The sequence below is a fragment of the Chiloscyllium plagiosum genome, chromosome 3 (assembly GCF_004010195.1).
Source record: "Chiloscyllium plagiosum isolate BGI_BamShark_2017 chromosome 3, ASM401019v2, whole genome shotgun sequence".
Lineage (NCBI taxonomy): Eukaryota > Metazoa > Chordata > Chondrichthyes > Orectolobiformes > Hemiscylliidae > Chiloscyllium > Chiloscyllium plagiosum.
This window is the reverse complement of record NC_057712.1, coordinates 38,380,992-38,405,646: the sequence shown is the minus strand read 5'-3', so window position 1 is coordinate 38,405,646 and position 24,655 is coordinate 38,380,992. Positions and strand designations below refer to the sequence as shown.

The window sequence follows — 24,655 nt, the reverse complement described above, 5'->3', positions numbered from 1 at the left end:
ATAAGATAAGTGTTGGGTGTAGATTATTAATATTTATAGAGGATTTATTAACCAATAGAAGATAGAAACTTTGGATAAAGGAGGGGCATTCTCATCCAGCAATGAGTGGTGTGCCACATGGCTCTGTGCTGGAGCTACAATTATTTAAATATACATTAATGACTGGAATGATAGACATGCATGTACTATCACCAATTTTGCAGATGCACAAAAATAGGTGGAAAGACAAACAGCTAAGATGACACAAGAAGCCTTCAGATGGATATAGACAGGTTAAGAATTTTGGCAAAAATCTGGCAGATAGAATATAATTTGGCAAAGTGAGAGGTTATGCACTTTGATTAAAAAAAAGAAGTACCTGAAAATTAACTAAATGGAGGGAGACTGCAGAAAGTTGCAGCACAGAGGGGTTTGGAGCTGCTTAAGCATGGATTGTTAAAAAGCTAACATTCAAAATACTTTGGTAATACAAGGAAACTTGATAAGGCAAGGAAACTTTCATAGAGCAGAAGGTAATTGAGGAATTTCGCATTCATTACCTGCACCCAGATTCATCAGAAATTGGAGCAGGAATAGGCCCTTCTGTCTCTTGCGCTTCATCTACCATTCTAGTATACTATGGTTAATCTTTTACTTCAACATAATTTTCCTGCACAATCTCCATCTCCCTTGGTTAATTTAATATCTAGAAATCTATTGACCTCTGCCTTGAATATACTGAATGATTTATTATTCATGAGAAAACTCCATGGATTAACCACCTCCTGAAGAAATTCCTCCTTATCTCAGGCCTGAATAGCCTTCCTGAGACTGAATTCATGTGTGTAAAGCATTGATTTCACCACAGACCTTTTATCTTCTTAATTCACGTCAGTAGATCAATTCCATTCATTGTGGGCATTAGTTTTGTAGTCACCTTTATAACAAAAAAAAAAGTTGATCCTTGTCAGTTTGGCTCCATACATAGCATTCTGCCCTCTGAGTCAAAGGGTTTTGGTTGCCAATGCAGCACTGAAGGGCAGCTGCACTGCATAATGTTTTCTCAATACTACCATGCCCATTGTTGGAGGAACAGTATCTACGCATCCATCACTATTAGAGCAGCAATACTGATGAAGCACAGCAATACTGATGAAGCACTGCAATGCTGAAGGATTAGTATTGAGCATGCACTTCAGTGTCAGAGACTCAATGCTGAGGGAGCGCTCTGCTGTCATAAATGTACTAAGTACTAAGACAGCTGTGCACTGTGGAGTACTGAGAGTGTGCACTAATGTCTGAGGGGCACTACTTCGATAGCACTGTAATGTCTGTGAGGCAATACTGAAAGAACGCTTTCAGAAATTCCATTTTAATAAAGAGAAACGAAATTGAGATCCTGCCTGGCTGTTCCAGTACACTGTATAAAGATGATTAGGGAGTTCCTACAATTGCTGCTGCAATCCAACAGATTAAAATATGGTATATTTGGTCATTCATCACATCATCTTTCATTGGATCTTGCTGTGTTATTGCCCTTCACAATCGTGTACTTTAAAACACTAGGCTAACATAAATTAGGTTTAACATAAATGTGGATTCTTTCTTCCTAAAAAGAAATATTAATTAGCTTCAGTCATTTTTTTTTGGTTATAGTTGACCTAACTTATGCTAACATTGGGATGAGATATCTGTTAACATGATGACACAATTCCCAGTCCCGTGATAAATGTGCAATCACACTCCAGATGTCCTACATTATCGCAGAGGCAAGTCAATCTTAAACTGCTGTGAGATTCTTAGCTAGGAGCCATGTCTATTTTCTCCAACCAGCATTTCTAAGTGCACCAAAACTCTGTTTATAGACCAATTAGAATTTTCTACCTTAAAGGAATACTACCCCAACTTTGTTAAAAAATGCAATGTTGTACATTTCAATACAAAATTTTGCCATTATAAATCAATTCATTTTGCAAGGTGCTGACAGCTAATATTGCTGGTCAATGAAATATAGAATACTCTACAAATTAAAATAGGTTATGGCAGCAGAGATTTGAATGGGTGATACTTTATAGAGAGTGGAAGAAAAGGGGCCTTAGCCGGGAGATCATTGAACAGTCAGGTCAAGAGGTAAAAAAGACATGGATGAGGAATTCATGCTAGAGGCAGCTTGGAGGCAAGCAATGTTACAAAAATAGAAATGAACAATTTTGGCATTTGCCTACGACTTTAAAATACAGGTCAGGATCAAATAGAATGTTGAGGCTGTGAACAGTCTTGTTCAACCTGATTCACTGACCAGGGAGAGAGATGTAGTCAATAGCAAAGATAAATAGTTTGTAGCAGGGATCAAAAATAATGGCTATGATTTACCAGTGCTTAATGGGAGGAAATTGTGACTCTCCAAATCTGGATGTTGGACAGTGTGACAAATCAGAGACAGTGAGGGACAAGGAGAGATGGTGGAGAGGTAGATCTAGGTGTGGAATTTGATGCCTTTTTGAATTATATTACCGAGGATTAACACGTAAATGTGGAAAGGGAGAGGGTTAAGGATAGAACCTTGGAGAACTTCATGGTAACAGACATGAAAGATCAATTGCTGGAGGAAAGAAACATTTACACAGCACTTTTCAGAACTTTGGAATAGCTCATGCTATTTTTGAAATATTATCACTATTGTAATGTAGGAAACACAGCAGTTAATTAGCACAAAGCAGTGCTCCACAAACAGCAATATAATAAAGATTGGATAATCAGTCTTAGCAATAAGAACAAGTATTGGCCAGATATGAGAACTCCCCTATTGCTTTTCAAAATAGTATCATGGGAAATTGTTCATTCACCTGAGGCCTTGGTTTAATGTCTTAGTTAAAAGATAGCACCTCAATCATTGCAGCACTTCTTCAGTACTATTATTAATAATGTGTCCCTGAATTCTGTGCTCCATTATCTGAAGTGGAGCTTAAGCCCATAACCTTCTAATTCTGAGGCAGGCTTGACTTGTGTAGAAGCTATAACTTTGATTAGAGAAGTCAGAGTTTATAATATAAATCTATACAATAAAACACTCTGCTGACTGACCTTTAAAAGCCCTTAAACTTTAAATTTGGGTCTAAGGTTTCACTAGTAGCCAGTGTGTATATATATCAATCAATGTGTCAGATCACCAGTGTCCCAATCATTTAATTTGTTGACTCGTTTAGTTAAATATCTACATCGCTTGCACAGGAACTGTGAAATCATTTCCTTAACTGCATGACTTTAGATTCGGCTATGCTGTTCATTCAAGCTCTTGTATCTTCACTTTTTTCCACTCCTCTTTCTCCATTCCTTGGTAGTGCCATTTTCATGATGTCCTATGCTAGACCAGTAAAGTTCTGGGAGAGGAATTATAAGTAAGAAGATTTCATTTTGAAAATTGTCTGATTGCTTTGATCAGTTGCAGAAAGTGTCCTTCCTCTCTTCCCCCTTGTCATCATTTGGGCAACTTCACCCCTCACCCAATTCTCTGGTCATGCTGCAAAGTTGGAATTAAGAGCAGTGACGTTGGCAGTGAAGACTACGAATGGACAATTAGTTTAAGACCATCTGAATTCATTCATAAAATCCTACAGCACTGAAGGAAGCCACTTAGTCCATTGTATGTATGTCACCTGTTTGAAAAACTGTCCAACTAGGATACCCCTATTCTTTCCTTTTGTTTAAGTCTTTATCAAATTTTCTTTTAACAGTGACTATTGCATCTGGTTCCACCACACACTCAAGCAGTACATTACAGATCAACATAACCCACTGTGCAAAGAAATTCTGTCCATCTTCCCTCTCGTTCTTTTGCCAATGACCAATTTCTATGTGCCCAATTTATAGATTCACCATCCCATCTGGATGCGTCATAGCATGATATAGCAACTGCTCTTCCCAAGACTGAAAGAAGCTACAGAGAGTTGCACACACAGCCCAGTCCATCACATAAACCAGCTTCCCATACATTGACTTCATCTACACTTTTTGCTGCATCAGAAAAGTGACCAACATAATCGAAGACCCCACACGTACTCTCTTCCACCTTCTCCTGTTGGGCAGAAGGTATAAAAGTTTATATACATGTACAAACAGCTTCTTCCCTGAATAGACTTTTGAACAGACGACTTTAATGTTAATGTTGATCTCTCTCTGCACCTTCTCGGCAGCTATAACATTGTATCCTGCACTCTGCTCTGTTACCATGATGCACGAGTATAGTACGAGCTGTCTGTAAAGCATATATGACAACACTTTTCACTTTTCCTTAATACATGTGACAGTAATAAATCAAATCCAATCAAATCAAATGTTCTCTAGATTTCAACCCAAGGAAAATTATTTATCTTTATTTGCTCTATCATACACTCTCACTTTCCTAAAATATTACAATATATGTTGTGATTATGTTTGGTATGGTTGACATTGTAATTCCTCAATTATTTTAGAAATTTTGAAAGAAGATTTAACCCTTTCACTCTTGTGCAGACAGTAGGAAAATCCGTTTAAGTTTAACATATTACATTGTATATCTCCAATGCATTACAACATGTAAAACCTATCAATCCCAGGTTCCGTTCTCAGTTTACATTGAGATGACTAACCTGAACCTAGGTAATGACTGTGAGACTAGGTAATGACTTCGTGACTAAAGCGAGATGTGGGAAATTAACATTGGTTCCTATTCCCAAATGCTTTTTTTCAGTGATTATTGAAGATGCACATGTACACAATTCAGGAAAAAATGAGTTTGGGTTTGACTGTGATAAATAGTATGCCAATTCTTGCTGTTGAAAATGAAGATTGAGTTCTGGATGTGACGTACTGCAGAAATGGCTAGAGAAATCATCCCATGTCAAGTAGTCAACAACTGCAGGAGAGAAGGAGAAAGGAGAAAACAAAAGTACGGGGAAACTGTCAGTGTGATAGCGACCAAATTTGAAATGTCAGTTAAAATTGTTTGATAATCCCCTCTTTTCCTGCATTTTAATGACAAATAAAACTTGGAAACAAAGTTTGTGGTGAAAATGCATCTATAAATTATTAAGAATCTGCAAGCACCCCTCTAAAACTTTAGCTTGTACATTTCTGAGATCATGTATACAATGGGAACTCCATTTGGAAACTGTCATGTTGTAATTACACTCTCCTACCAATGGAGACGATGCAACAGGTTCTAATTATAGCATTAAATGACAGGAAGTTCCAATCATAGGTATGAAAGCAGAATTACAAATGAAAATACGTAAAGGACAAAATATATGGTTTTAAAATATACCTGAATTATGTCTCTTTGTATTGGTCCAGTTATTCTTGGAGCTGTCCCTCTTCATCTGTACACTTAGTTATCACACTGTGATCAATAAAATGTACAGTCAACAGGTAATTTTCAAAGTTTATAAAATTGTTTATGGCTTTTTTTCAGCACCAAACGGGTGGATCATTCAAATACGAGACTGGATTCACAGATAAACAGAAGTACTGGTAAGAAGAAAATATAGTACAACTGCAGTTAGCTTCCCTTGGCATCGTAATGCAGACTTTGATATGATGGGTTTGGCTAGCCCCTAAAAATATAATCACAGCAAGAATGAAATGTTCCTGTGAATTCTGTGCTCCTTGAGGTGAGAGATGCTGTTTCAGAAAGTGTCAATCTTAATGCATTCTGAGATTAATTTCAGATAAAACTCTTTCTGTTCTCTTTCAATAATGAGTCCCAGCCCTAATTCAAAAGTGGCTACTTTCTGCATCATAGAATGATATGGCTCTGAGAAGGCCATTCAGCCATTATGCATATATTAACTCTTTGAGAGAGCTATCCAATTGTGTTTACTTACCTCTCTTCGTCCATAGCCTTGCAGATTTGTTAAAAAGATTTTTTTTTAGTAAATTCCCCATTGAAAATTCTGTTGGATCTACTTCTATCACCCTTTCGAGCAATCTATTCCAGGTCATGATAATCTGCTGTGTTGGATTTTCCTGCCAATTACTTTTAATATCTACCCTCTACTTAATGACCCTCCTGCCAGTTGGAAAGTTTCTTCCCATCTATTCTACCAAAACCATTAATATTTCTGAATACCTCTACTAAATCTCCTCTGAACCTCTTTTCAAGGTAAAGGAAGCAAGCCCAGCATCTCCAGTTTCTCTACACCACCTAGAAGTCCTGGTTCTGGCATTATACAACTCCTTTGCACCCTCCCCATCACCTTTACTATCCGTTCAAAAGTGTGATGCTTAAATTGAACACAAAGGTCTAACTGAGGCCAAACAGTGTTTTATAAGGATGTTTCCAATGTGACCTGTTTCATTTCCCACTCGAATTATCTTGTGGTCTTTGAGATATTGTCTCATTCCCCCCTCAGTTGAAGCAAAACACTCGGAGGTAGAGTAATTTTGCCTCCTTCACCTTTATTCTGGGCCCTGTAGGGAGGGAGAATGATTCCCCCATGTGCACAAGGACATGGGTTCTCTCTCAAACGGCAGTTTCTTAATGAATTATATAGTCATTTTACAGGGAAGAGCATCCAGATAAGGCAAATACAGATTGATTGGGTGACCGTTACAATCAGCAAGTGTCAATAGTAAAGATTAAACCATCTGCTGTGAATATTCTTAACCTTAGCTGGCTTCACATATGATACTTTTCACCTTGTTAAACTGACATTATATACTGAATGCTTCCAATATTGTTAAATGGCTCTACGTAATGAATGCTTTTCCGCCTTGTTAACCTGTTACCCTTGCCTCCAGCACCCCATTGTTAACTGCAAGTTCTTGTCTGATCTGAGCCATGTTCAGCTGAATCTCTTGTTTCACAAAACTCAAAACTTACTCTTTTTCAACCTGCTTATACCTAATACACATTATCAGCGAAAGACTTCCAGAATGTCACAATGTCACTCCTCTCCACTAGAGGAGTTGCAGTCCTGCTGGCTGCAGGTTCTAATTATAGGATAACAGATATAGATAGGGATTTCCTTTTTTTTAATAGAGCATGTTAAATGGAAAAGCTAAAAGTTCAGAATGTGAGATTTTATATTTTTATATACAGTAGCCATGACAGAAGCAAGGCTTCATGACTGATTGTTAGTGAAAGTGACAGTGTTTATTACTTCCATTCTTCTGAGAGATGGGATGTTGATTTGCTAAAGGGGACACTTTTTCCCCATCTAGGGACAAAGTACTACTTTAGGAATTTGCTGGCCAATCTGATCAACAGCTATGTAGTCCCACCATTGCCACCTTCATTCATTGCTGGGATTACAGCCAGTCCCCAAAGAAATGAGCTGATGGAGGCTGGACTGAAGATAAATCCAAGCTATTGGCAAGGCCTTGTTGGCAGACACCAATGAGAAGAAAGAGTGAGGGGTTAGAGCAGTTGGATTTTAGAGGCTGTGACTTTGGAGGGGTCCCTCTGAAGGACACAAATGACTGTCGACAAAGGAGGTCTCCGCTCTCTTGTCCAACAACAACTTATTCAGCTGAAGTGATTGGGCTACCCGCATGGCATGGATTCTCCCCTGCTATGGGTAAAATCGCAATGGTAGCAGGTTGAGGCTGTGAGCTGGTGATTAATTTGCCACTTAAGAACCCCAATTGGCCCAAGAATGGGTACGGAGCTCCCTATGAAAGAGGAGACAGGTCAGGGAGGGTGAGTAAGCAGCAGGCAGGTTTTGTACTATGAATCTGTTGTTGAGGGACCATATTCGAATCTCAGAGTATTATGTATAATTGTATTTCTCTACAATATATGATAAAAAAAAATTACAAGAATGATTCCAGAACTGAAAGATTATACTTACCAGGAATGACTGAACAGATTGGAGCTATTTACTCCCAAAAAAGGAAGGTTGAGAAGCCAGCTGATAGGGTAAACACAGAGAAAATGTTTCTGCTTCTGCAGGAGGCTGAACTTAGAGCCTATAGTGATAAGGTGCTCACTAATAAATCCAATTGGGAATTCATGAGAAATGCCTTTACCAAGAGAGTGATAGAAATGTGAAATTTGGACTTTGACGTATTTGAAGTAAAAAGCATTAATATATTTATGGGACGCGGGAGAAGTATATGAGGGAGAGAAGAATAAAAGATATGATAAGAAGAAAGGAAATAAGGTGAACGAAGGCTCATATGTAACATTAACACCAACATGGAATGGTTGGGCTAAATGTCTAATTTCTGAGCTGTATGTTCCTAAGTAAATAAAGTAAATATCTTATGTGGGTTTTAAGGTGAAAGGTTGGTAAAGATAACACAGTCTATTCACCTCCAGAATTTCTGCTGTTCAGTTGCCAGCTAATGCACTGAGCAGATAAGTTGTATATGCACAAATATTAGCCAATAATAAGCATTGTTCAACATGTTTACAACATGGTTCAGTGACATTATTTATTCTATTTAAACCCCAGGCTTGAAAATTAATTCTTCCATTTGGTGTTTGCACATCCAGGGGCTGACGATAACAATTTAAACTCCATCTTCTACGAGCACTTAACAAGGTCGCTGCAGCAGAGCTTGTGTGGTGACTTGATCCTGGGTCGCTGGGGAAGCTACAGCACGGGTGACTGCTTCATCTTAGCCTCAGATTACCTCAATGCCCTTGTTCATTTGGTAGAAATTGGCAACGGCCTTGTAACTTTTCAGCTCAGAGGACTTGAGTTCAGAGGTAAGCTCCAGTCTTCGTAAAATCAGAGTAGGATTGTATAGGCAAATTGAGGCTTGTTGACACATGTAGTAGACTTAGGAGGAACAGACAATTAAATAGAGATCAGTTGCTTTGATATGATTTTTACAACTGGTGGGGAGGGATGAATTGGTACCCTACTTTTCAAACTTCTTTGCTGACACAACAAAAATTAAATGTTCATTTTAGTATGAGGCTATGCATCACTCAAATTAAAATTTATTTAATTAGTTCACCAGAATAAATTGGGAGATAATTTCAAAGTTCGATTGCATGAAAGAAGGTGCAATTTTATTGCTAACCCTGAGAAAAATAATAACATAATAACATCAAACACACAAATACAAGTACAATCTTAAAAAGGGATAGTATTCAATACAAACAGAAGATAAAAGAATATGCATTTTAAAGTCTTTAGGGTGTTACTGAGGTACCATGTTTTAACCTGTTGGTTAGGGATTTTCTGGATCTGTAGCAGCCATGAATATTGCGGATATAATCCATTATCTGGTAATTCACCTTGCTGTGTACAAACTATTTATAGTATTGTTACATTCCAGTAGAATTTACTAGAATTTAGACTTGATTATTAAGCACTTTGCTATGTCCTGAAGCTATGACAGGCTCAATCTAAATGCAATTCTTTAATTGCCTTTACATAAACATTCAATTATTTTTATGGATGACTATATTTTGAATTATGTTAATATTCTGCAGACATCTGCACTAGTAGCCATAAAAAATCCCATGCTACCAACCTCAAGCTGTCACTGAGACTGCCTTGCCTTCGGTTTAATTATCACATTGTGTTTTAATGGTAAAATTCATGATTTCATTGCTGCTGAATTGAAAGGTAAATATTGGATGTCTTTCCAAACATTTTTATGCCATATTTTATTCTGTGTTTACATATTTAATTATTTTTTGTCATATTTTTGTGATACAGATTAGGAGAGAATAAGATGAGTAGAGAATTAGATTGAATGTTCCAATTTGGTACCTACATTACATAGTCCTTAATGTTGGATTTTAGCAGTTTGAACATTTGTTACCTTATTTATTTATGGTTTGGCAGGAGTATGAGGAATAAAAATTAATCCAAAGATACAAATAAGAATGGAATGGTTCTAAATCAGATATGTGTGGTTTTGTGAATTCTTTAGCATTTAAGTGCATCTGTAATTAGCAATTTCAGACAAGTTACTTCAGACAAGTATATGCCACCTCTTTCTGCAAGTAGTACTGGATGAGGTTGTTTGGGGTAGTTTGCTGCAACCATTCCCCTTTGTCTTTACTTTGCCTTGGACCTTTTTAGTAATACAGAATACACCATTATAGATTATCTACAGAAGAGTCACTGTTCTTAGATAACAAGAAGCTTTGTTGCATAACGGCATTTAGTACCACTACATTTGGTCAGGCATAACTACTAGGACCTTATGGAGCTGGTACAGATACATCTGCTCCCTCTGAAGGCTACAGTAGAACTCCTTGTGTCCATCCATATTGTGTGTATGACATCAATGGAATGGGTGGAGCAGATATAACATGAACATTAACCCCTTCAGAACCATTACCTTCTGCAAAAAATATGATGTGCGTTGGAAAGACTGGGAGTTGATCTAAACACGTCACTCGTGTATAGCTGGTGATAGGGATTAGGTTGCCTGGGAGAGAATGCTCCCCAGTCTTCACTGGGGGGATGATGGTTGACCTGCTGTAGCAAGCATTGATAGTGAATCATGTCCCCAAAACTGTATTTGATATGACACATGTACAGACACCGCCACAAGTGAATTGAATTTGTGGCGATTGATTAATGTTGTTATTTCGATTTTCACTGGTTGCAGTTGGCATGAACATAAATTTGTACACACAGACAAGAATATGGATATGAATTCAGGCACAATAGTATTCAAATTGCTCACAGTGACAGTATCAAAAGCTATAGAAGCATCAAAATTGAGCAAACAGGAGTAAGCTATCAAAACTGTTTAATCGGTCAAGAAGCTTTTAAACACTGAAAAAACAATCTGGATTCAATCAGACAAAACAGTCTTTGTTGTAGAAACCATTATATAAAAATAAAAGAAAAAATTGCATTTATAGGAGTTACAAAAAATACTTGCAGTAACCTAGGGCAATGAAAGAGATAGGATTGATAATAATTTAATGATGACTGTTTGGGAGAGGATCTGGGAAACCTTGACAGAAATGATTAGTGCCTTACTCCTGTATGTGTAATTTGCACTAAATAGAGTTGTCATCGTTTGAGAAATATCATGTGTGACATTTTAAAAGACCATTATAAAACACCAAAGACATGGCATGAGAATCCTGTGTAATCAGCTTAATGGTCATTCATCGCATTTGCAGTTTGTGGGATCTTGCTGTGTGGATATTGTATTTACCAGAACTCCAATGGTTGGAGACTCACAATTAATTAATTAATGTAAGCACTTTTGGATTTTTTTGAGAAGGCGATAAGGTGCTATATCCATTTAATTGTTATTTTTATATGTTAGATTGCAATAAATTTTAGGAGAAGAAATTGCAGCTCAGTGGTTAACATTGCTGCCCCACAGCGCCAGGGACCCTGGTTCAATTCCAGCATCAGGCAACTGTTTGTGTGGAGTTTGCACGTTCTCCCTGTGTCTGCGTGGGTTTCCTCCGGGTATTCCGGTTTCCTCCCATAATCCAAAGATGTGCAGGTTAAATGAATTGGCCATGATAAATTGTCCATAGGGTTCAGGAGTGTGTAGGTAAGGTGCAATAGTAAGGAGTAAATGTAGAATAATAGGGTAGGGGAATGGTTCTGGATGGGTGACTCTTCGGAGGGTCGGTGTGGACTTGTTGGGCCAAATGGCCTGTGTCCACGTTGTAGGGATTCTACAAAGAAATGTGTTCCACTATTAACCAGAATTTCAAATGACACTGTGACAAGTAACATACCAACATAGAAAGTAAGAACAAGATTAGACCATTCAGCCCTTCTGTTCTGTTCTGCCATTCAGTATGATCATGACTGAACATCCTACTCAGTACCTTTTTCCAACTTTTGCCCCCTTACTCTTTGATCCCTTTAGCCCTGAGAACCATACCTGTCTCTTTCTTAAAAACAAAATCCATGTTTTGCCCTCAATAGCTTTGTGTGGCAGAAAATTCCACAGGCTCATCATGCTCTGGGTGAAGAAAATTCTCCTCATCTCAGTCCTAAATGGTCCATCCTGAAGACTGTGACCTCTGGTTCTAGACTCCTCACTCATCAGGAAAATCCTTCCTGCCTCTACCCTACCTAGTCCTGTTAGAATTTTATAGGCTTCTGTGAGATCCCTCCTTTTTTTCTAACCTCCAATGCAAATAGTCTTACTCGATCTATTATCTCTTCATATATCAGTCCTACTATCCCAGGAATCAGTCTAGTAAGTCTTTGTTATACTCCCTGCATAGCTAGAGCATCTTTCCTGAGATAAAGAAGTCAAAACTGCACACCCTAATCCAGCTGTGGTCTCACCAAGGCCTGTATGATTGCAGCAAGACATCCCTGCTCTTGTCCTCGAATTCTCTTGTTATGAAGGCCAACACACCATTTGCCTCCTGCGCCTGTACACATCCTTTCAGCAACTGGTGTACAAGTAAACCCAAGTCTCAATGCACTTCTCCCTTTCTCAATCTGTCACCATTTGGATAATAATCTGCCTTCGTCATTTTGCTATCGAAGTGGATAATGTCATATTTATCCATATTATACTTGATCTGCCATGTATTTGCCCAGTCACTCAGTGAATGGCTGTGGTCTAAGCACTGATTCTTGTAGTATCCTAGTGGTCACTGGCTGCCACTCATAAAATAACCAGTTTATTCCTGGGCTTTATTTCCTGTCCACCACCCAGACCTTATGCATGTCAGTACACTACCCCCGATTCCATGCAGTTAATTTCATTTGCTAATCTCTTAAGTGGGACCTCATCTAATGCCTTCCAAAAGTCCAAGTAAGCCACATCCACTGATTTCCCCTTGTCAACACTACTAATTACATCCTTGAAGAATTTCAGTAAATTTGTCAAGCATGACTTCCCTTTTTCAAATCCATGTTGACTGTCTAATCCTGTCACTGTTTTCTTAGTACACTGGTATTAAATATTTTATTATTAACACTATTATTATTACATAAGTAACAAATTCAAAATACATGGTGCATATATTATGACATATATTGTTGAATTTATTTCCAAGAAATTTACAATATGGGCAACACAATGGCGAAGTGGTTAGTACTGCTACCTCACAGCGATAGGGACCTAGATTCAATTCAGCCTCGAGCGAATGTGCAAACTCCACATAGACAGTCAGTCTGTGTCTGAGTGGGTTTACTCTGGGTGCTCCTCCCACAGTCAAAAGATGTGCAAGATATGTGGATTGGCCATGCTAAATGGTCCATAGTGTCGCAGGATATGTAGGTGGATTAGCCATGATAAAAATGCGGAGCTTCAGAGTTATGGCAGGGACTGGGTTTGGCTGAGTTGCTGTTCGGAGGACCGATGCAGACTCGATGGGCTGAATGGCTTCTTTCCATACTGTAGGCATTCTACAATTCTTTATATTTATATATTACTGCCAATGACCGTTGACCAAAAAATCTATTACATAGGGACATATTAAATTTTAATTGCAATATTTTTTTAAAAAGTTCAGTCATAATTTGACCACAGATGTAAATTCAGTGGCTACCTGGAGAGGGAGAATCTAGAATGTTACACCTGCAAAGGTTTCAAAGAAGTTTCAAAGAAGTTTCAAAGAAGTTTCAAAGCACTCCAACTAAATTTGAGATCTCCATGGAATATCTTAGACTTCAAACATGATGGTTTAAAAAAAAACAGCATTCTGGGCAAAATATATAATTGAATTTTCCCCTTTCAAGAAACAGGGATTGAAGTTGAGCTTCTACCCTGTTCTGTGTGCGTTAGTGGTTTGACATCCTGGTGTGTGAACTACTGGGTTGTGAGGTTGCAACTCTGAGAACATCCATTTTAATACCTGTGCACCAGAAGTAAAGAAAAGGGAAAAGACTGTCTCACTCTGTGACAAATATCTTTTCTAATAATCTACAAATCCAAGAGTCTCAAAAGTGACTATTCAACTACACGTTAATACGACTGATAACATTCACTGCAACAATTGCAATATTTAACCGTATGGCCTTCACAAGCAATTCAAAAGCCTGTGTGTACTTTTTAAGCTTCAATGTTTCAAAACAGAAATTGCTGGACAAACTCAGCAGATTTGGCAGCATCTTGGGAAGAAAGTAGAGTCAACACTTCGAGTCTGGTGACTTCATCAGAATTGTTTTTAGTAGTTTAGAAAAAGTGGTATTTATGCTGAAGCTAAAGATTTAGGGGCAGGTGGATGGAGGAGAGAGAGAGAGAGATGAGCGGGTGGGTGGAGACGGGAGCCCAGAGAGACAGAGAAATTTGAAGTGGGTGTAAACAATGAGTTTATAGATATCAGGCCAGGACAGAAAAAAAGCTGAATAAGTGAATGGTACAAAAGCTTCTGGAGCTATGACTCACCTTCTCTCAGCCTCGTATAAATACCTCCCTATTTCTCCCCTTTTTTTAGCTTTGACAAAGGGTCAGTTAGACTCGAAATGTCAGCTCTTTTCTCTCCTTACAGATGCTTCCAGACCTGCTGCGATTTTCCAGCATTTTCTCTTTTGGTTTCAGATTCCAGCATCCACAGTAATTTGCTTTTATCAAGTGATAATAAGAGTTGAGACTGAGAAAATGGGTTGGCTGTGCTGAATGCAACCCATACAATATGATAATGGGCCTAGGTATACGTGGGAATGGATAACTGTGCTAAAAGTAACCCAGGTTATAACAGGATTGGGATTGGGAAAAACATAAAAAGATTAAATCAGACTCTAAAGTTATTGAATTTGATGTTGAGTCCTAGAGGCTACAAGAGCCCCAAGTCGAAAATGAGATGTTGTTCTTCAGCAACTTGGGTGGATGAATAACCAAGGCGAACCACCTCCTCACTTGGGAGCTTAAGCCTTGAGGTATCCTGTTTGGACCTATCACAAATTGGGGAATCTTGCCTGGGATTGGTCGTAACAATTACAACAATGATTAAAAGTACTTAATTGACTATAAAGTGTTTGGAATATCTAGTGGTCATTAAAATGCAAAACAAATTTAAGTCATTCTTTTAAATTTCATAGTGCAAGTCATAGAGTATAAATGCATAGTACATTTTTTATACTATTATCTGTGCATTTGTATACGTAGCTTCCACAGCATGCAGTATCAACACAAGTAATGATCAGTGCTAACAGGATATCTCCGGCCAAAAAGATATTCAGCCTATCACACAAATATATTTTGTGGTAATTGAATTTCAGTGCCAATGTGATGCTTAAATATAGGCCTATATATAAAGACTGGCTGTTCACAACAAGCTGACTATGCAAAGGCTTGTGCCTTGCAAAAATAAAAACACAGTAGATGTGATTCTGTGATTGGACATTTTGTGAACAATTCTAAGTGTGCTAATAATTATGCTGACAACCAGTTTAAGGTTATCAATTTAATTTGCAGTATGGTTACTGAAAACTTCAAATATTAAGACACATGGTCTTGTTCTCTGCAGTCAGAAAGAACACAAAACACATTGCACCTGTTTCAGCTCAGCAAAACAGGTGACAGCCATTCACTGCTTCATTTGTTATTCAATATGCCTGATATAAATTTAAATGAAGCTTGACAGTTAATTAAAAACCAAAAGAACTGTGAATGCTGTAAATCAGAAACAAAAGCAAAAGTTGCTGGAAAAGCACAGCAGGTTTGGAATATCTGTGAAGAGAAATCAGAGTTATTGTTTCAGGTATTTGAGGTTCTGAGGAAGGGTCACCGGACCCAAAATGTTAACTCTTGATTTCTCTTCACATGCTGCCAGACCTGTTGAGCTTTTTCAATAACTTCTATTCTTGGCAGTTAACTGTCAGTCATCAGCTAATTGGTGTATTCACTATGGCAGTGCCTCTACTAATCAGAATTCATTTTCCAACATTTGTTCTCATGCCGTATAAAACGGTTGTTTTTCTTCAGCATTGGTATTTCTTGTGAATTGTCTTTCCGAGTGTAAAACAAAATCTTTTTTTTTCCAGGTACATATTGCCAGCAGAGGGAAGTTGAAGCAATAACAGAGGGTGTTGAGGATGATGAGGGCTGCTGCTGTTGTTGTGAACCAGGACATTTGCCTCACATGTTGTCATTCAATGCTGCTTTCATCCAGCGCTGGCTGGCCTGGGAAGTTACATCCTCTAAATATGTACTAGAAGGCTATAGCATCAGCGACAACAATGCAGCGTGTATGTTGCAGATGTTTGACCTCAGAAAGATGCTTATCACCTATTATGTAAAGGTAGTAGTATGCCAGTAAGTCGCTAATATGTTATTTTGTTTCATAAATAGGTCTATTTGTCTCCACCTCCTACATTTCTTAAGCTGTGTTCCACCTACAGGCTGTCAGAACTGCCAGCTTTAATAAAGCAACAAGAATCAGACTCCAATTTTTGGACAATAACTGGGAGACTGGGAAAGTGGGATGAAGTTGGATTTGGGTTTATATATATTTAATGGTAGCCCATCAAAAGCTGACTAGAAATTCCTGTGGTAACTGTATCTTTACTGACAATGGTGTTGCCAAGTCTCAGGAATTTAGAATTCAGGACACAGCTGTGAGCAAAGCCCAAGAATAAATTCATAGGATTGTTAAAATTGAGTACATAACACTGGATTGGCTAATGCACGTTGCACAGGTTTGGCCCATGATGTCAACAGACTATGACACAAAAGGCCACAAGAATCATTTGTGCCTGTGCTAATTGCATCCTGTGCGCAGTAACATTATTGGCAGTACTCAAGAAGTTCAGGGAGGTGAAGACTGGCTCCCTGGTGCGAGAAGTAACAAAGGCCAGGCCTCCTCTGGGACCAGGATGGAAGCCTACACTGGAAGCCAGCCTCTTTATTTTTACACAGGGGTTTGACAGGAAGGATGTGTTAAGATTGGAAGTCCACAGAGTGAGTAGAGGAGGATGCCATGGCTGCTTGTTGTACTATAAGAATGTCCCCAACTTTCTTTCTGTTCCTTGCACCATGTAGAGGTGGAGGTATTAGGATACTTCACCATGTTAAAAACTGAGCTTTTTAAAATAATTCTAATCAAACATTTTTGTTTGATGGTTATTAAATATTGGGAAATGAAGAAGAAGTCTGTTCAACTAGACACTTAAAAAGCATCCAATTGAGTAATAAAAAGAGAGTTAACTTTCTGACTGATCACGAGAAGACGGGATATTGTGAGGATGGATGTGTTAGATAATCACTGCTGGATTGTATGGGGATGGCAGGAGAACCTAAAGGATGAGCGTTTGGAGAGGCAGTTTTATAACGGTAATGTGGTTAGATTAGTAATCCAGAGGCCCAGGTTTATGCTCTGGGGGCATGGATCTGAACCTCACCAACGCAGCTTTTGACATTTGAATTCAATTTATCCCCGTATTATCCCCATCATAAGATAGAGTATGAAGAAAGAAATAATGGGAGCTTGTCAGAAGCAGGGTGATAATCATGGGAGATTTTAATCTACAAACAGATGGGCATAGGTGGCCTAGATGGTAAAACTGAAACACAAACAGAAACTCCTGGAAAGTCTCAGCAGGTCTGGCAGCACCTGTGGAGAGAAACCAATGATTCTTCTTCAGAACCAGTGTATGTAGCCTAGATGTTAGACTATTTTTGGAAGAATTTCTTCCAACAGCACAATATGGAGCCAACTTGAAAGCAGGCTATTTAGGCCTGATGTTATTGCAAAGAGATAGGTTAATTAATGAACTCGTAATGAAGGTGCCCCTGGGTAGCAATGAGCATAATTTGATTGAACTTTACAGTCAGTCTGAGGGAGAGAAGTGTATGTACAAGACAAGAATTTTAAACTTAATTAAGGGCAATTATGAGGGCATGAAACAGAGCCAGCTAAAGTGAACTGGCAAATCAGGTTAAGGGTAAATGGTGATAGTGGCAGACATTTAATAGGATATTTCAGTGTACATGGCGTAGTTTCATTCCATTGAGAAAGAAAAATTCCGAAGGGAGGACCAACCATCTGTGGTTAACTAAAATGAGTTGAAGAGGGTATCGACCTGAAAGAAAAAACATACACTTGCACAAGGTCAGAAAATTGGACAGAAGAAAAGCAAAGGATGACCACCAGATTGATAAGAAGGAAAAAAAAGTACTCGAGAAATCTAAACTAGAAATGTAGAAACACGATTAGAGTTTCTCGATAATGTTTTTAAAAAGAGAAGAGTCAACAAAATGGGTTTTGGTTTTATGGAAAGTGAGGCTGAGGAATTAATGAGGAATGGTGAGAAAGTAGGTGAATTGAAAAGGCATTTACAAAACATTATCCGAGAATCAGCTGTAAATCCAGAAATGGAAGCGAGGGAGAAATACAGGAAGATTACAGTGACCAGAGAAAAGGTACTAAGTAAATTGCTAGCGTTATAGGCTGTCATGTCACTACGTCTTGAAAAATTTCAACCTAGGATGTTAAAAGAAAAGACTAGTGAGATAGTGAAATTAGTGCGTTAATTTTCCAAACTCCTCTAGATTCAGGGAAGGTTCATTTAGATTGGAAAATAGTGTAAATAATTCCTTATTTAAAAGGCTGCATTTGGTGCTATCACAACTGCATAAGGTGCACTTAAAGTCCTTGCAGTGCAGTGTCTGTGACATCACTGCCAATTAATAAATTTGCTCACTGATTACAGTTCTTGAAGACTTCTACTTTTACCATCTCACACTACAAAGTTTCAACTTGCCATTATAACAATGAAAGATGCCTGTTACATAGAGTAGCAAGGGTAGTGAGCAGCATGCTTAATGTCCAAATGTGTATTCAAAAAGGGAGGGAGACCAATGGATCAGTGCAAAGCTTGAATTTTGAATCCTTCAAGTTGTTTATATAAATTATAACAAAGGTATGGTAAGTAAATTTGATGAAAACACAAAGAAAGGTAGGAAAGTAACTTGTGAAGAGTATATAAAATTATGATAGGAATAGATAAGACAGAATCACGGAGGTTGTTTCCATTGGCGGGTCAAACTAGAACTAGGAACATAGCCCCAATATAAGAGGGTGCAGATTTAGAACTGAGCTGAGGAGGAACTTCTTCTCCCAAAAGATTGTGCATCTGTGGAATTTCCTGCCTAGTGAAGCAATTGAGGCTACCTCGTTGAATGTTTTTCAGGCAGAATTAGACAGATGTTTGAACAATGAAGGAATTAAGGGCTATGGTGAGCGGGTGGGTAAGTGGAGCTAAGTGCACAAAAAGATCAACCATGATCTTATTGAATGGCAGAGGAGGCTCAATTGGCCAGTTGCCCTACTCTTGCTCCAGGTCTGGCAGCATGCGGGGAGGATTTGGGAAGAGGAGGGGATAGGTGGAGATGGAGTCCAGAGAGAGAAAGAAACAAAAGTTAGGCAGACAGAGAGACTGTTGATAGCAAGCCAGGGAAGAGGAAAAGCTGGATAGGTGAAATTCGGGATTGTGAATGGGTGAAAATGAGTTGGCTGTGCTGGAAACACCCCATATTATGACAGAACCTAGGGTATGGGAATCGATAAAAGACATGGAAGGAAGTACAGGTTTTAAAGTGATTGAACTTGACATTGAGTCCCCAAGGTTATAAGGAACCTAAGCAGGCAGTGTGATGCAATTCCTGCAGCTTGCACTGAGACTCACTGGAACACTACAGCAGGCCTCAGACCTAAATGTTGGCCAGTCAGAATGATGGTGTGTTGAAGTGACAAACAACTGGAAGCTCAGTCATTTTTATAAAGAGAATGCAGGTGTTCCACAAAGCAGTCACCCAGTCTTCGTTTTGTCTCCACAATGTCGAGGGGATCGTTGCAAACAGTTAATACAGTACACTGCATTGAATGAAGTGCAGGTAAAAAATGTGACTGTCACTTGGATAGTGAGGACGGAGGAAGCAAATGGGCAAGTGTTGTACCTTTTGCATTTAGACAGTAAGGTGTTGTGGGGAAGTGTTGGGAATGGAGGAGGAGTTGTCCAGGAGGGAACGGTCCAGGCAAAATACTAACGAGGGAGGAGAGGGGAATGTGTGCCTGGTCATGGCATCCAACTGGTAGTAGCGGAAGTGGCAGTTTATGATCCTTTGGTGCAGAGGCTGATAGGTGGAAAGGATTGTATTGTTATGTGGCAAAGAGGATAAGGAATGAGAGCTGGAACTGGGTTGCACACTGTTAAGGCTCCTGTCAACCATGGTAGATGGGAAACTTTAGTTTAGGAAAAAAGGTGGACATCTCTGATATAACTCTGCAGAAGGCGGCTTCACCAGACAGTTGCGACAGAGAAACTGGGAGAATGAAATAGAGTCCTTACAGGAAATTTGGACAAGTGTGAGTGTCGGTGGGTTTGTAGTGGATAACAGACACCAGCTTATCCCTAGAAATGATAACAAAGATGTCAGGGAAGGGAAGGGATGAGATAGAGATGGATCAGGAGAAGCTGTGGGGAGAGACCTAAATAGGATTGGAACAAGAAATTTTCCAAGTAACCTACAAAGAGACATGTTATTTCAGCTGTGTAGCAAAACCTCCCTACATTTATATACTATTCCTTTTGAAATGGAGGCTAATAGTCCATTTTCCTTACCTATTACCTGCTGAACTTGTGTGTTAGTTTTATTTTTGATTCATGCACAAGGATTTCCAAATTACTCACTGCTGTAGCTTTCCGCAGGCCTTCTCCGTTTAAATAATATTTAGTTCTTCTATTCTTCCCACCAAGATGTGTAACCTCAGATTTTCCCATATGATATTCCATCTGCCGATTGTTTGCCCACTAACTATATCCCTCTGCAGACTCTGTCATCCTCATCATTCACCTTTCTCTTTATTTTTGTGTCATCTGCAAACTTGGCTATGTACGTTCACTTTCCTGATTCAAGTAATTTTATACATTATAATTTTTACCCCAGCAATGATTCCTGTGGTGCTCCACTAATTAGAGGTTGCCATCTTGAATATGCCCCCTCATTCCAACTCTCTGTCTATGACTTCACCTGGTCCATCTCTGTCTCATCCCTTCCCTTCCCTTGACATCTCTGTTATCGTTTCTAGGGATAAGCTGGTGTCCGATATTCACTACAAACCCACCCCCACCCATGCTGATATGCTACTTCCAACACTGTTGGCTCTTAATAAGTCGTCTAATATGCTGTACCTTAACAAATGCCTCCTGAAAATCCAAATAAATGACATCCACTGCTTCTGCTTAAATGTCATGTCTGTCACCTCCTTAAAAAATTCGAGTAAATTTGTCAAGCATGATATCCTCTTCTTCATGAGCCATGTTGACTCTACTTATCATATATTCCATTTCTAAATGCTCTGCTATTACATTCTTTGTATAGACTCTAATATTTTCCCAGTTAGAGATGTTAAATTAACTGACTTGTCGTTACCTATTTTTCTTGACTCCTTCCCTTTTGAAATAAAAGTTTTCCAATCTTATGGGACATTTCCATATTGTAAGCATTCTTGGAGGATTACTAGCAGTGCATCCATTATTTCTATAACTACTTCCTTTAATGTCCTAAGATGCATCCCATCCTGCTCAGGGGATTAATTGGTATTTGACCCATTAGTTAACAGAGCACTTTTTCTCTAGTTTTTGTATTTGATAGTTACTGTATTTATTTCTTCTCCTTCTTTTGCCCTTGATTATTTAGTAATTTTGGAATGCTATTAGTGTCTTCTACTGTGAAAATTGATCCAAAATATTTATTCAGCTCTTTTGGTTCCCATTGTTATTTCCCCAACCTCATTCACTCAGGGATCTATGTTCTCTTTGGTATCTCTCTTCCTATTTATTATACTTCAAGAAGCTGTCTGCCTTGATCTTACTTGCAAGTTTACCCTCAAAGTTAATTTACTCCCTTGTTTGGTTTTCTTATGTTGGGTATTAAAACTATTCCAATCCTCTAGCTTATTATTCATCTTTGCCACATTGTATGTTTTATCTTTCAATTTGATGCTATCTTTAACTTCCCTGGTTAACCAACATTAGCTTAACTCCTTTTTACATTTAAAGTCGTAGAGTTATACAGCATGAAAACAGACCCTTTGGTCCAACATGTCCATGCTGACCAGATATCTTAAACTCATCTAATCCTATTTGCCAGCATTTGGCCCTTATCCCTTTAAAGTTTTCATATTCAAGTACCAATCCAGATGTCTTTTAAATGTTGTGATTGTACCAGCCTCTACCACTTACTCTGGCAGCTCAGTCCATACATGCACCACCCTCTGCATTAAAAGGTTGCCCCTTAGGTCCCTTCTGTATCTTTCCCCTCTCACATTAAACTTACATCCTCTAGTTTTGGGCTTCTCTACCCTATCGAAAAGGTCTTGACTATTCGCCCTATCCTTGCCCTTCATGACACTTCAGGGTAAAAACCCCAGCCTATTTAGCCTGTCCCTTTAACTCAAACCCTCCAGTCCTGGCAACATCTTTTAAGATCTTTTCTGCCTCCTCTCAAGTTTAACAACATCCTTCCTATGACACATATGGTCACTGTTTCCTAGAGGATCTTTTACTCAGACGTCATTTATTAAACCTGTGTAATTACACATCACCAAATCCAAAATATCCTGACCCAAAAGAGTAAACACTCTCAGGGAAATGCAAAAACCTGCTGAACCTCCTGAAATTATCAAGTCCTTTCAATATAGTTTAAGCGGTGCTTTTGTACTTGATACTAAATAGTGCTGCAGTCAGTGCATTTTGCATTGTGAGTAATGCAAAAAGAAAGACTTTCAAATATACAAAACCTTGCACAATCTTAGGCAACCGAAAATGCCTTACAACTAATAAAATACTTTTATTTTGAAGTGCAATCACTTCAAAAATCCCATAAACAGCAATATGATACTGACCAAAGGGCAGATAAAGCCCCTTCGGATATTTCTTCTGAAAAATGGCACCTCCAAGAGTACAGAACTCCCACAATACTGTACCCCAGTTTCACTTTAGATTTTACGCTCAGGTGTCTGGAATGGAGCTTAAACCGATAACTATTTGACCCAGAGTGCAATATAACCATTCACTTAGCCATGCCCAGCATCATTAATGCCCAGAGTAGGAGTGATTAATTAACATGGGTCACGTGAGATCTGTGGCTGAAAGGTGTGATTATGGTAAAAGCTACATGGAGGACAACAATCAGAATGAAATATAGTTACAGAAAACAAATTATGGGCATAACAGGCAAGTGACCAATGACAGTAAGCACAGCTGGTTGATTATAAAGACAGAAGTATCAGATAAACTAGAGGAACCTCTCAGATTTTAAAAATGATTTGGGAGCAGTTGAATTTTATGTCATGAAATAATGTAAGTGACACATTTGAATAGACAACTTTGCATTCGAGTTATTTGTGCCCTGAACAGCTTTTAAATCAGACAGAAAAATAAATGAGAACCTTTCACACTTTTTGAACCTAAGCCCCATACCCTGAATAAACTTCCAATAATGCTTCCCCTTAAAAACCCACATTCTCCTTTTCTATCATCTCCTTTTTTGATTTGCACTTCCTTTCTCCCTTCCCTGTGAAGCACTTTTGGGTGACTCTATTTTAAAATTTCTCGACAAATAGTCCTTACTAAAGTAATTTTCTATCTTAAAACAAATCTTTTAAGAAGTGTATTTCATGTTTCAGCTTTAAACAATGAATAAATGTGGCATTTGTCATTTTTTAATGTATTGTTTGAATTATTATCAATGAAATCAGTTGGTATTAATGTGCATATCTGTTGCAACAGTGAGATGAGATTGTGTATTAACGAATTTCTCTTGGCAGAGCATAATATATTACTTGATTTGTTCTCCAAAACTGGAAGACTGGTTACGCAATGAATCTATACAGGAAGCCCTGCATCTGTGCACAACATGGAATTATGTTGATAGGGACCCAGGGGTTTTTAATGTGAACATTGATGAAGACTATGATCATTGCCTCAAGGGAATCTCAAGAGCCAGCTTCTGTAATACTTATTTAGAGTGGATTCAACACTGCACCAGTAAAAGGACAAAGGTATACATTAAATTATATTTCTCAATTCACCCTTCTATAATTTAATTCCTGGTCATTCTGTTCATTTCCCATTGTTTCACTATAGTTTTCTATGGAATGTACATGGCTCAAATGGTATTTGGCAGTGCAGTGGCTTCCTCTCACCTTTCTCAATCTCGCTCTTCTCTTTATTTTTCCCTCAGCATTAGTGTGTTCCACATGTTCATCATTTTCTTCTCCTGAATTCCCGATTGAATTTATTTGTGAATATATTTATGACCTAAAGTTTTGTATGCCCACACAAATGGAAACATCTTCTCAAAGTCTGCATGTCAAAATTTTGAAGATCCCTACCAGGTCACTCCTCAGCTTTCTCTTTTCTAGACACAACAGCCCAGCTTTTCAGACCTTCCTGATAGTTATTAATAAAATGTCTTGTGCTGTAGGGGTCTTATGAGAGTTACATTTACTATCTGATTATAAAAGTCCTCTCTTTCCCCACATAACTGAAGCCAGGTTCTCAGTGGAGCAGGACTATGCCTGTTGGATGCCAGGCAAGGTCACATTTTCTCAATTACCATCCTGGGCACTTTTATTTGCATTTCCTCCTTTAAGATCCTTTGAGGGTATTACTCAGTATGACGCTTTTGCAAGTACTGGAAGCTACATATACTAACACACAGGTTCTGTTCTTTTCAGACAAACCTGTACATAAAGTGTAACTATTTAAACTCAACAAAATATCCTTTGGTTCATTTCTCATAACAATGCCTTGACTAGAGTCAGCCTGCCTAATTT

At 38.5% G+C, this 24,655-nt stretch overlaps 1 protein-coding gene across 1 annotated transcript in view; it reads left to right on the top strand.

The window, feature by feature from the left end:
* The window catches only part of LOC122548604 (pecanex-like protein 2), a 284,406-nt gene that overhangs the window by 209,060 nt on the left and 50,691 nt on the right, over positions 1-24,655 (top strand). Inside the window, exons 13-17 of the mRNA XM_043687440.1 lie at positions 3,248-3,377; positions 5,429-5,487; positions 8,456-8,671; positions 15,858-16,114; positions 23,645-23,878. Coding sequence (XP_043543375.1) covers positions 3,248-3,377; positions 5,429-5,487; positions 8,456-8,671; positions 15,858-16,114; positions 23,645-23,878 — 896 coding nt within the window. The remainder of the gene's footprint in view (positions 1-3,247; positions 3,378-5,428; positions 5,488-8,455; positions 8,672-15,857; positions 16,115-23,644; positions 23,879-24,655) is intronic.